General features: G+C 38.2%; 1 protein-coding gene, 1 long non-coding RNA gene and 1 other non-coding gene across 3 annotated transcripts; 2 read left to right on the top strand and 1 right to left on the bottom strand.

The window, feature by feature from the left end:
• The first annotated feature begins 1,822 nt into the window (after positions 1-1,822).
• On the top strand, positions 1,823-1,930 carry LOC122293046. The gene has a single exon (XR_006237103.1). It is a non-coding gene; the product is annotated as a small nucleolar RNA R71 (small nucleolar RNA).
• A 7,334-nt stretch (positions 1,931-9,264) lies between these two features.
• On the bottom strand, positions 9,265-9,987 carry LOC122290927. The gene has a single exon (XM_043098595.1). It carries the CDS (start codon positions 9,985-9,987, stop codon positions 9,265-9,267), a length of 723 nt encoding a protein of 240 aa, XP_042954529.1.
• Positions 9,988-10,693: 706 nt separating this feature from the next.
• LOC122292467 lies at positions 10,694-12,897 on the top strand. Its single transcript, XR_006236930.1, has 3 exons — positions 10,694-10,927; positions 12,276-12,448; positions 12,574-12,897. It is a non-coding gene; the product is annotated as an uncharacterized LOC122292467 (long non-coding RNA).
• The last annotated feature ends 174 nt before the right edge of the window (positions 12,898-13,071 follow it).

Genomic DNA, 13,071 nt, shown 5'->3' with positions numbered 1-13,071 from the left:
AAAGTTAATTAGAACTTAAATAAATTCAGTTTTATTATTTTATTTTTAGATTAATTAAAATTGTTTTGCGTAGTTGATTCCTTAATTGTTAATTTCAATTTGTTAGTCTTTTTACATTCCATTTTGACACTCAAAAATTCAAAAATATGAATCTAGTATATGACTAGTGTTTTTTTATTTTCGTTGTATTTTTCCATTCATTGTACATATCATCACTTTTGTTTGTGAAATTTTTCACCATTTTATACGAGTTTGAATTTAAACAACTTTTTCAGAAGAAACGATTTAGGAATTTTATTTCTAATTATTACATGATGTTCTCCTGCACTTGGAATAGCATTTGTGCTACTCATTTTTGAGTGAGTCACTCAACAATACTCTTAGGAATTTTTATGGATCTATCAGCAAGCCGCAAAATGATTGAAGTGACTTTTAATTTCCCTAACTCCAATTGTTCATACACACTATAAGGTAGAAAATTAAACCCCGAACCTAAGTCTAGTAAGGCCTGACCAATTTTAGAATTTTCAATGACACATGAAATAGTAGGTGATCTAGGATCCTTGTATTTAGGTGGTGTGTGATTTTGAATAATAGCACTAACTTGCTCAGTGAGAAAAGCCTTTTTTTGTACATTTAGTTTGCGTTTCACAGTGCATAAACCCTTTAGAAATTTAGCATAAGCATGAATTTATTTAATACCATCAAGAAGTGGAATGTTAATCCTAACTTACTTAAAAATTTCTAGGATTTTAGCATGCTGTTTTTCTTTATGCAAAGAAAGCAAACAATGTGGAAAAGGTGCAAGTATGGGACATGCATAATTATTTGAATCTAAAGTGCTTGACTCACCACTAACTAAAGGAGGGTTAGCCTTTTTTTACCTAAATTTCCTGCACTATGGGCAAGGATATCCACAACCTTACAATTTTTCAAAGTTGTAATGGATTGCACGGATTTGAAATTGGCCCCGTCATCATAATTCTGAGATGGTTGCCCTTGCCCTTATGGATTCGGTTGGGGTTGAGCTGGGAATTTACCATTCTCTTGGTTACTTAAAGTAGTGGTTACTCTAGTGGGAGTTCCTCTGATGTCGTTGATGGCTTGGGAGTTTTGATTGTTGATCATGGTATGACTTTGCATAAATTGTTGTAAGCTAACAGTTAGCTGCTGGATGGAGTGGAATCCATTCCCTTTTTTCTCCATTGGAGGGAGCTAATTTGCAAAATAAGAGGGTCCCAAGCCTTGGCCAGTTGCTGCATAGGGGATATACTGACTTTGTCCTTGTGTTGATGGCCCAGATTGCTCATTTTTCCAACTGAAATTTAGATGACTCCTCCAACCTGCATTGTAAGTATTAGAATAGGGTCCAGAAAAATTTTTAGAAATCATATGCACAAGGTTAGATTGATCAAGCAAAACTTTCTTAAAAGTAAGAATTGTTGGGCATGCATTAGTCACATGCCCTAGATCCTTACATATGCTACATTTTTCATAAATTGATGGTAAAACATGCATTTCACTGACTTTCTTAAGCTTTAGAGAATCTAACTTTTTAGACATCAATGCAAGTCTAGCATGTAAATCATTAATTTCTTTCAAATGATATTTACCACCCCCACTAACACATTTCTGATTTCCAAATATATCATACAAGTCGGAAACATCCCAAGATTCGGCATTTTTAGCCAGATAATCAAAATAATCAAAAGCTTCCTCAGGCTCTTTGTTGAAGAATTCACCATTGCACATGGTTTCTACAAATTGTCTCATTTTTTGTTGCAACCCCTCACAGAAAAAACTAATGACTCTCAAATTCTCATATCCATGGTGAGGGCATGCATTTAAAAGATCTTTGAATCGTTACCAACAATGATAAAAATTTTCCAAATCATTTTGGCAAAAATTCATGATTTTTTTTTTCAAGGCATTTGTTCTATGGATGAAAAAAAATTTATTTAAAAATTCAGTTTGCATTTCTTGCCAAATCCCAATGGATCTTGGTCTCTTCTTGACTCACTTTACCCTGTAGACATTCCTTGTCAACCCATCTCCATGCCTGCTGTCAGGAGATCAAGGGTTCCCTACATCTCCCGTCCATCTACTTGCACAGGTTCCCGAGAGTTGGGTGTCAATGGGAGGTGTTAGGGTGGTGAGTCCCATTTAACTTTTATCATCTGCTTTTGCCACCCGTGGGTTCCTTCCTGGGTGGGATTTGCTCATGGGTTGAGTGTTATAGAATTAGTGGCCCATAGACTCCTTTTAGAAGAGGGTCACTAGGCTTTGGTCAGGCACTCTGACTCACTCCCCAAAGATCCCTTGTGGGCTTGCCATGTGGGTCGAGAGGAGGGGATAATATCCATCCAATCCTTATCAGCTCTGATCAATGGTGGATGATCTATGGACAAGTTTCTTTCTCCTGCGTGCTCAATTTATTTCACCCTCTTTTCTATAGAATCAATGCTTTCAATATGTTTGACAGCTTTTTAGCTAGTGTAATATCACACAATACTTGATCATGTATTTTTGAGAACTTTTCTTATTCTCGTTTAAGTTAGAATAATTAATACCAACTGCTTTTGTCGGGCATGATCATGTTGGGTTGGCAAATTATGATGTATATCAAGATTAACAATGTTGGAACAAACAAAATGAAATCGATCAACAATGGAGTACGTACAAATCCGAAGATCATTTCTCGCTGATAATGGCCCGTACTACTTAATTTCGAATTAGCTTGTCACTTGAGCCAACTTTCACATCCTCTTCTGAAGGCATTGTCAGCTGGAAGCATTGTGTTTCTTTCTTCAAGTTGTGGCATCGTATAAATCAACATTGGATCCATATATAGCGCCACCAAGGGTACATTTTGTTATATAATAATTGTAACGAGTCTCACACGAAAACAAGAAAAATCTCCTTTTATGGAGATCACCTCCTTGGAATGGTTGATCTCTTATGGGCCTTATGTTTGTTGGTTTTGGAAACCTTGGTCATCTGCAGTAAAGTAGAGAATGCAGAGATGCAGAGAATGTAGAAAAGAGAGATGAAATGCAGAGGAGTCTGTTGCAAAAAGGTACGTTGCTTGCACTCAAATTGATTGAAATTGTACAGTGTACTACACTACCTATATATAGTAAGCATAAAGGAATAAAAGAAAAGAATCCCTAACTAACTTGTACAATCTGTATAAAACAGAATTACAACACGTTTCAGTCTAGAACCATCTTGATGAGCTGGAGCACGTCTGAGGTGCATTGAGTTGGAGCAATGTGCTGAGTTGGCTTGTTGTGGCAACTCTAACATCCCCCTTCAAGATGGAGAGTGTATGTCAATAACTCCCATCTTGGTCAATAAGGAATAGAACATTGAAGAATAGAGAGCTTTGGTGAGGATGTCAGCTAATTGGCAAGAAGAGGGTGTGTGTGCAGTTGAGATGATGCCCTCTTGAATTTTATCCCGAATTAGATGGCAATCTAATTCGATGTGCTTGGTCCTTTCGTGGAAGACTGGCTTACTGTCACAGTGAAGTAGAGCTGGTTGGGGATGAGGGATCATGAGGTCAGCAAGTAAGTACTTGAGCGAGACAAGTTCACAAGATGCAGCAGCCATAGAACAGTATTCTGCCTCAGCTGAACTACGAGAGATGGTGGACTGCTTCTTACATTTCCATGAAATGAGGGACTGCCCAAGGAACACACAATAACTAGTGGTGGATTTTCTTGTATTTGGGCATGATGCCCAATCGGAATCACAATAAGAGATTAATTGACAAGAAGATGCAGCAGGGAAGAATAAACCTTGGCAAGGAGATTTTTTTTACATAGTGTAGCACCTTGTAAGCTGCTTGAAGATGTGGAACCCAAGGTGAACTCATGTATTGACTGAGTAGATTGACAGAAAAGGAAAGATATGGTCATGTGATTGTCAATTAGAGAAGTCTCCCAATGAGCCTTCTGAATTCTAAAGGATCATGTAGTAGTTGGCCATCATCTTTAGTGAGCTTCAGTTTTGGGTCCATTGGAATCAAGCTAGGTTTGCAAGCAGTTAAGCCAGCATCATCAAGTATATCCAGGAAATATTTCCTTTGGCATAGTTGAATTCCAGTTGAGTTGCAAGCCACCTCCAAACCGAGAAAGTATTTAAGTGTTCCAAGATCTTTGATCCTGAATTTCGACTCTAAGAAAGTCTTGAGATCTGAAATATCATGGTGATCATTGGAAGCTACAACAATATCGTCAACATACACAAGTAGTGCTAGAAAGGATAAACCACTACCTTTAGTAAATAGGTTGTAATCAGCTCTTGATTAAGTGAACCCAAATTGCAACAAAGAGGAAGAAAATTTGGCATACTATTGCCGAGATGCCTGCTTGAGGCCATATAAACTCTTATTTAATTTGCAAACTTTGTTCTTTGCTTGAACTGAGCATCTAGGGGGTATTTTCATGTAGACTTCCTCCTTCAATTCTCCATGTAAAAATGCGTTATGAACATCAAATTGGTGTAGTTTCCACCCTTTAATGGCAACCATGGCTAGTAAGGTTTTTATTGTGACAAGTTTGGCTACGGGTGAAAATGTCTCATGATAATCTAGACCTTCCTCTTGAGTATAACCCTTGGCAACTAAACGTGCTTTGTATCTTTCAATCTTACCATCTGAATTGTATTTAATTTTATTGACCCATTTTGAACCAATAGTCTTTTTGCCAATAGGCATATCAATAATATCCCAAGTCTTGTTCAATTCTAAGGCGGCAATCTCATTATCCATGGCAATACGCCAGTCTAAGCTTTTCACAGCTTGTGCATAAGTAGAAGGTTCAGTGTGTTGAAGTATAGAAATGGAAAAAGCAGCATGTTTGGGAGACAATTTAGCATGAGACAAGACAGAATGTAATGGATATAAAAGGGTGTTTAGTGAATTACCTTTAGTCTCTAAGCTTGAAAAGGAAATAGTGGATGCAAGGACCTGTTGACAAGAATAGTCTTGGAGGTAAGCAGGGAATTTTTTTGGCCTTTTGATCTGCGGGGAGGAAGATTTTTTTCTGTGATGGGTTCAGGTTGATATAGGGAAGTGTTAGAAGGAAGTGGAGGGGAAGCTTGTTGTGATGTGAAAGTTTCTGTGGAAGGTGAGGAGGGTTGTAATGGATTTGGTTCTGTTGTAGGGTCGATATGTGAGTGGAGCTGTGGTGGAATTGGTTCTGTTGGAGAGTCAATAGTATGCTGTAATGGAGGGTATTGTAAAGGCATGTCAGGGTGTAAGTGTGGGAATTGATTGATGATATCGATAGTGAGGGCTGGAAACTGAGATGTGGAGGGGGACGGTGAAGTGGAAGAATGTGAAGATGCAGTTTTATAAGGAAAAATGTTTTCATAAAAAATGGACTGGCTGAGTAAATCAAATAACTTGTAGCCTTTGATTCTGAATGGATATCCAAGCAAAATGCATTTTATTGCCCAAGAGTCAAATTTATGTCGGTTTTGTTTTAAAGTGGATGCATAGCAAAGATAGCTGAAGGTTCTCAAGTGTTGGTAGGATGGTTTTTCTTGAAAAAGCAGTTGGTATGGGCTATTATTTTGCAAATTGGGGGATGGTGTTCTGTTAATGAGATAGGTGGCTGTTAAAATACAATCATTCCAAAAGGATAAAGGAACACCAGATTGAAATTTTAAGGCTCGAGCAACATTTAAAATATGTTGGTGCTTTCGTTCTACAACCCCATTTTGTTGAGGGCTTTCGACACAAGTCTTTTGGTGAACAATTCCTTTTTGTATGAAAAAATCAGTCATTGAAAACTCATTTCCATTATCAGTTCGAATGGCTTTAAGATTTGTTTGGAATTGTGTTTCAATTAAGGAACAAAAAGATTGAAGTAAGGGTCGAGTTTGAGATTTGTTTTTCATTAAGTAGACCCAAGTGGATCTGGTAAAGTCATCAACAATTGTTAAAAAGTATTTTGATCCATCATATGCCATTTGGGAACAAGGTCCCCAAATGTCACAATGGATGAGGTAAAATGGTTTTGAGGCACGGTTGTTACTAAGAGGAAAAGGCAAGCTATGATGTTTAGATAAATGACATGTAGAGCATGGTACAATTGAATTTATAGAAGTTAAAAGGGGTAAATCTTTTTGTAATAAAGAGAGGCGTAAGTCTAACAAATGCCCCATTCTACAATGCCATAAGCTGTGAATCTCTTTCTGAGAAGTAACAAAGGCAGAAACAGATTGTTTATTGAAAAGTAAATTGGATAAAAAGGAGGATAAGGATGTGGGAGATGCTCTTGTCAACCGAAGGTGGTAAAGTCCATTGACAACCTCACCCTTCCCAATCGTGCTTCAAGAAGAAAGGTCCTGCACATAACATTCATTAGCAAAGAAAACAAAGCAAGAGTTGATGTCTTGAGTTAATTTGTTTGCTAAAAGGAGATTGAATTTAAAAGATGGGATGCATAGAACATTTTTTAGAGTAATGACAAAGTTAAGTTTAACAATGCCCTTGTGTGACGCCCCCAAATCCCCATGCACGGACACGGGAAAATCGAGACGTCCGGATGGTGACAACCCGGGTCACCACCCTAACGACGAGTGCCAAGTGTGTGCAAAAGCAACATATGTGCACAAAGAAACACGCAGCGGATAACGAAAGTCATATAACTAAGTAATAGAATTTTTCTTAATATAATACAAAATGTTTAAAACATACATAAATAAAATATTACAAGATACAAACATAGATTTAAAACCAATTACAAAACATAACATCAGCAACCCGGTGGAGCCGCATCCTCGGGCTCAGCCTCCTCCTCCTCGACCTCGAATCCTGCACCAAAATCTACGAAACCAAAAATGATACCGCAGGTAAGTAAAATCCAAACACCACCGGATAAAAGCATATAGAACTCAAACAAAATGCATGAAGTGATGCCAATGCGCAAACCCATAAAAACATATTTTTCCACGCACACCAAAAATTCCATTTGGCTCAAAAAAAAACAAACCCTTTCCAAATATCACGCCAAAAGTCACATTTGGCCTATAACCATCTCATACCATTATCCAGTTTATCCGTATGCACCATGACCTCCCCTAGGGGTCATCCGCACACCCTGGCTCCAGTGCCACACCGCATAGTACCACCACGCATGTGACACCTAACGAGCGATGCCCAGTTCCGCGCCCCGCACGTTCGTAGCCAAGCATCCTCTAGCCCTCGCCAGCAAAGGGCCACGGAGTCGGCGGGTAGAGCGATGCCCGGTTCCGCGCCCGGTGCATTCGTAACCAAGCATCCCCTAGGCCCTGCTCCCGTCGTCACCCAGCGACAACTCAGGGGATATCACTCAGTTTATTCCGCTCCCGAGTGACCAGAGGAGTTCCACCGAGATAATACCCCATCCCGGCTTGGGGTCGTGATACACACGCACCCGTAAGTCCACTTGCACCAATAAAACAGACTTTTCTCAATTAAATAAAAACACACATGCATGCACCATGTAAATGCCATATCAATGCACAAAAATAATCAACCAACATATATCAATAAAACAAGCAACTCCGTCCTCCATCCATCCGACCCCCGAACTCCTCGGACTCAGTCCGGAATCAACCAACCAGCAGATAAAATTATAGACTGAGCAATATATATTTAAATCTAAAAATAGGGTGTGGAAAATACTTACAGCGCTATATGGTATTTTTAGAAAGCTCGCGGCGTTGCAAACGGCGGAGAAAAAGCAACGTAACAGTGAAAATTCACTGTGGCCATGGGTTGTAAAATACTCACTTTTGAACGGGGACAAACCAGGGCTTGGGATTGATAGGGAATGGTCTAAGGATGATTATGAAGCTATTGGAAGTGGTGGTTGGCCGTGGGTGGCGGCGGAAATGGAGGTTGATGGCCGGATTTCTCAAAATGGAAAGCTAGCTCGTGGGAGCTGTTCCGGTGACTATTGGAGGCCGGAAATGGGTGGGTTAGGACGGCAAGGGACCTGTGATGAAGTGGTGAAGAGGTGGTGGACGGCGACGGATCGGGGCAAAAAGCGTGGGGGCTTCAAGGGCGTTTTTCGGCCAAACGGCTAGCCGGATGGGGCTAGGATTTGGTGGGGAGGTGTGCCGGAGGGAGAGGTTTCGACCGGTAGGGGCGGTGTGCCGCACGGCGGCCGGACGGCGGTGGGTCGAGGGGTGAGGTGGTTTACGGCGCGGGAGAGGAGAGAGAGAGAGAGAGAGAGAGAGAGAGAGAGAGAGAGAGAGAGAGGGAGAGAGAGAGAGAGAGAGAGAGAGAGAGAGAGAGAGAGAGAGAGAGAGAGAGAGAGAGAGAGAGAGAGAGAGAGTCGACGTGGAGAGGAAAGAAAAGAAGAAGAAAAAGAAAAGAAAGAAGAAAAAGAAAAGAGAAAAAGAGAAAAAGGAAAAAGGAAAAAAGAAATGTAGGAAAAAAATGAGGTCCAATCCTCACTCCAGGAAAACAAAACAAATCCGCCGAAACGAAATTAAAAAACTGTAAAACGACTAAAATAAATAAAACACAATATCAAATAAATTAAAAACCAATTTTAAAACACAATAAATTAAAATAAATAAACTAATATATTAATTAAAATAAAAACAACCCTTCAGCGAAAATACACGCGAAAGCAGGTCATCACACCTTGTGAGTAACATTGGTATGATTACCATTTTGAAAAATGACTTTGAAATCAACTTTTGTGGGCGGAGAAGTATAGAAAAAGGATCAACAGATCATGTGATTTGTTGCCATAGTATCTATTATCCAAAGAACATAATGTGAAGATGTGGTATGACAAATCGAGAAACAAGAAGCTATACCAGACATGGTTGAGGAAGAAGGGCAGACTGGGGATGAATGGATGGATTAAACCTGGTTTGCTGCTGGCTCTATAGCTTGTGACTGGAGTAAAGTAATGATATGTTGATATTGCTCCTTAGTTAGACCTTCTTGAGAATTCTCATTGATCTATTCTTGGTGAGAAAGACTAATTTGGTTGATGGAGGGGTCAAAACCTTTGAATCGAGTGGCAAGCTTATGGCAAGAAGGGTAGCCATGCAATTTGTAGCATCTCTCTGCAGTGTGACCAACAAGATTACAATGTGTACATGTGGGTTTATCAAGATTTGGATTGGCCTTAAAGCACTTATCCAGAGAGTGACCTGAGACTTTACAAAAAATGCAAAACAACTTGTCTCGACGTTTGGAGAAAGAAGGCTTGGGGCTGTATCTGTTGGGGGAATATTGAGTTTTGGTAGCTAAAATGTGTCATGGAGAGTAGGAGGGAAGGAGATCTGCTTACGCTTCTCTTCTTGTTGAACGAGACCATAAACTTCACTCAAGGATGGGATGGGTTTGAGAAGAATAATCTGAGCTTTGATGTTGCTGAATGAAACATTGAGGCCCATAAGAAATTTCATCATCCAATCTCGTTGTTGATTCTCAAGAACAAGTTTCATGGCACCGCATAAGCATGAAGGAATAAACTCAAAATTAAGAAGTTCATCCAACAAACCTTTCAGTTTGGAGAAGTAAAGGCTGACAGAATCATCACCTTGAGTAAGGTTGTGGATGGATTGTTTTAATTCATAGATGCGTGGCCCATTGTTTTGGGCAAAATGTTGCTCGAGTTCAGTCCACAAATCATGGGCAGTGCCAACATAAACAACACTGTTTTTGATTTCAAGGGACATTGCATTTTGGAGCCAAGTTATAATTATATCATTACATTCAAGCCATGGTTCTAACAAGGCATCGATGGAAGGGGGTTCAAGAAGAGTACCATCAATGAAACCCAATTTCTTTTTAATTCTCAATGTGCGACATACTGTGCGTGCCCAGGAGTGGTAGTTTTCAGCAGTAAGGGGATGGGTGGTGAGTAGTGTTGCTGGACCATCATTGTGGTTAAGAAAGTAAGGACTAGAAGGGTCCTTTGGGTTACGGTTTATGGGAGTAGTTTTAGGAGGTTCTTCAGTAGTCATTGAGGAGCAAGAAGAAAAGAAGAAAAAAAAAATGAAGATATTTCAGTTGGCTCTTGATACCATGCTGGTTTTGGAAACCTTGGTCATCTGCAGTAAAGCAGAGAATGCAGAGATGCAGAGAATGCAGAAAAGAGAGGTGAAATGTAGAGGAGTCTATTGTAGAGATGAAATGCAGACGAGTCTATTGCAAAAAGGTACGTTACTTGCACTCAAATTAATTGAAATTGTATAGTGTACTACACTACCTATATTTAGTAAGCATAAAGGAATAAAAGAAAAGAATCCCTAACTAACTTGTACAATCTGTATAAAACAGAATTACAACATGTTTCAGTCCAGAACCATCTTGATGAGCTGGAGCACGTCTTAGGTGCATTGAGCTGGAGCAATGTGCTGAGTTGGCTTGCTGTGGCAACTCTAACAATCTTAGTTTCACCTTTACATATTTGACTTTTGATAAAGTGTAAAAATTGCATGATTAAACTATTTAAGTGAATTAATTGTTTAACCAAAAAAATAGTTAAGCACTTAATTATGTAGTTGATTATTTAATTGATAAATTCTAATCATTTACACTTAAAAAGATTTATTATATATCCGTGCCACATCAAAATTAATATCTCAATTTTTTCCTTCTCATTGTGAACACTTAATCCTAATTGATGTATGACATTTTTGAAAAAGTGTTATCAATTAAACTGGCAAATAAAAGAATGGGAGGACCACACTTAGAGCCGGCAGTGTATTGGAAAGTGGCCTCACGGAAACAATAGCAACAGCAGCGTTCCTCAACTTGTACTGTAGCACCAAATCACGAGCAAAGCTGGTCTCGCAAGAACAAAGCAGATGCTACGGAATGTTGCAATTTTTCTTCAGGCCGAATTCTTTGACTGGGTCGATGGACATTTTTGGACTGGCTAGAGGATTTATTGGGTAGGAGGTCGGTTTTTGGAAGGGCAGTTTTATTTTCATTATTTCTTTTCGTGATTAGCTTGTTTTTTTTTTTCGTTTCAGACCTTGAGGCGTCTGCTTTGGACGCAACTCTCTTTCATTTGAATTTTTTTTTTTGTTTCTTTTCAGCATTGATTCAGCGGCTAGTTATTTTATTTTTCCTGGGTTTACAGACTATAAAGGGGGGTGGAGTCAGTGGCCTTAGGCGGCGCTAGTTTCAATTCCTTTCTTCTTTTACGTTTTATTATTTTTCGGTAGTTTAGTTTTCGACAGCAGAGTTTTTTTTTTTGTTTTGGACGAAACTCTCGAGAGGTTTTGGGATTTTTTTGTTGGCTTTTACGTTTTACATTTTCGTACCCCTGTTTTCGTTTAGAACCTGGGTGGCATTCATGCTCTAGCATCAATTTACGGAAAGCAATATCAATTTTTTTCGTTTCCTTCTTCTTTACTGAGATTGTATTTCCAGTTTTAGTTTTCTCCTGCAGTTATTTTCATACAACAAGTTGAAAATGTTAGAGTTTATCACTTTTGAGCATTTTATTAATTTAGAGATGGTAGCCTAGATTTTTAGGCGTGAGATTCAATTAGTAACTTATGACTAGTTTGGTATGGATTTCCTTCGCTGTTATGTAATTTCAATGATTAACTTGTTAGATAATATTTCAATTTATATTTAGAAAAGATTGAAGTTCTTTGTTCTTGGTTTAGATTAGTTATAGATATAAAGACACAATTGATACTTGAACAAGTAACAAGACTTTGATGGCTTTCTTTCACTATTTTACAATTGTTATATAATCTATCAAGTAGTTTTGTTAGGATAAGAATTGTGGTTTATTGCTATATTATCCGACCATAACTTCTAGGAATAAGAGTATGATTGAGAGAAGATGAAAAGAGAAGTAAATCCATTACCAAATCAGTGGGTGAAAATTACATTCTAAGTGTTTATTTTATTGTTTCTTACAAGTTTAATTCATTTACTACACACTTTCTCTAAGTTTCTTAGTTTTCGTAATTTTAGAATTATAGATTTATTTTTATTTTCAGTTTAATTGAGCTTGAATTTCCAAAATAGCTATTAATCATACTCTTAATTCAGTCTACATTTACTTAGTAAATAGTCCACATTTTAGTTCAAGAATTTCTTTTTTCCAAAATTTCTTGTCACCATAAACATCAATATTTTAACTTGTCATTATAAAAAATTTGCTTAATTTTTATTGTTCTTATGAATTCGATCTTGAAATTTACCTTTATATTATTTTGACAATTGCTACGCTTAGAAGATAAAATTATAAGCTGATCAACTTCCCTTCTATGTTTACTTCCTTCAGCCTTCAGTGATTCTTTCCTGGCGGGCTGGGCTGGCGAATCTTCTAGTTTCTTTTGCACGTTTTTTCTTGATGCATTCAGCACTTATTAGAGAGCGTCTCCGTCACAAGTAACATGTTGTTATCCCTAGGTCTACGAATGACCAAGTTGCCAAGGCTTGATCAGTACTTGTGAGGTCAGATATCAATTCCTTCGGCTAATTGTTTGCAACTCTTCTTGTGCATAATGATCTTTAACAGAACTTTATTAATCTTCTTTCTTTTGGTTTTTAATTTGTCACAAACTTATTTGTCAAACTAGACTGCTGGTCTCCCCTAGCATCATTTGCGCATGCGTTGGCTCTAAGGAACTGGCTGAATATATGGTGCTATATGTCCCATATGTACTGCAGATAGTTTACATCATTATGCGTATTGATCAACAGCTAGGCATGTGTACTTAGATCGATTTCGGTCCACATATGTAATTTTAGAGATAAGAATGCAGATAGCTTACTCAGATGGGGGACATATACTTTGTCTTCAGCATTAATTATGTACTGCGCGCGACGTGGCGCCTTTCAGTACGTAAAACATTACTCTAATTATTCAGTTCATTAACCAAGAAAATTTTCCCGTTACTCTCTTTCAATCTTAATAATCTTTCTTTTGAATTAATCTTAAAAGGGTGGAATATATATAAGTTGTCCTTGAGCGAGTTATACAAATCGAATCTTTTGAGTTTGAAACTCTACATTCATACTGATTTTAGAATGAACAGATCACTGGAAAAATTTCACATGATTAACTTACTTGATTT

This window comes from Carya illinoinensis, chromosome 13, assembly GCF_018687715.1.
Source record: "Carya illinoinensis cultivar Pawnee chromosome 13, C.illinoinensisPawnee_v1, whole genome shotgun sequence".
Taxonomy (NCBI): Eukaryota; Viridiplantae; Streptophyta; class Magnoliopsida; order Fagales; family Juglandaceae; genus Carya; species Carya illinoinensis.
The sequence above is the reverse complement of the archived record's forward strand: the minus strand, read 5'-3'. Positions and strand labels throughout refer to the sequence as shown.

What these genes read in the sequence shown, in the direction of transcription:
- LOC122290927 (XM_043098595.1), bottom strand. Translation starts at nt 9,987, where the DNA reads ATGACTACTGAAGAACCTCCTAAAACTACTCCCATAAACCGTAACCCA.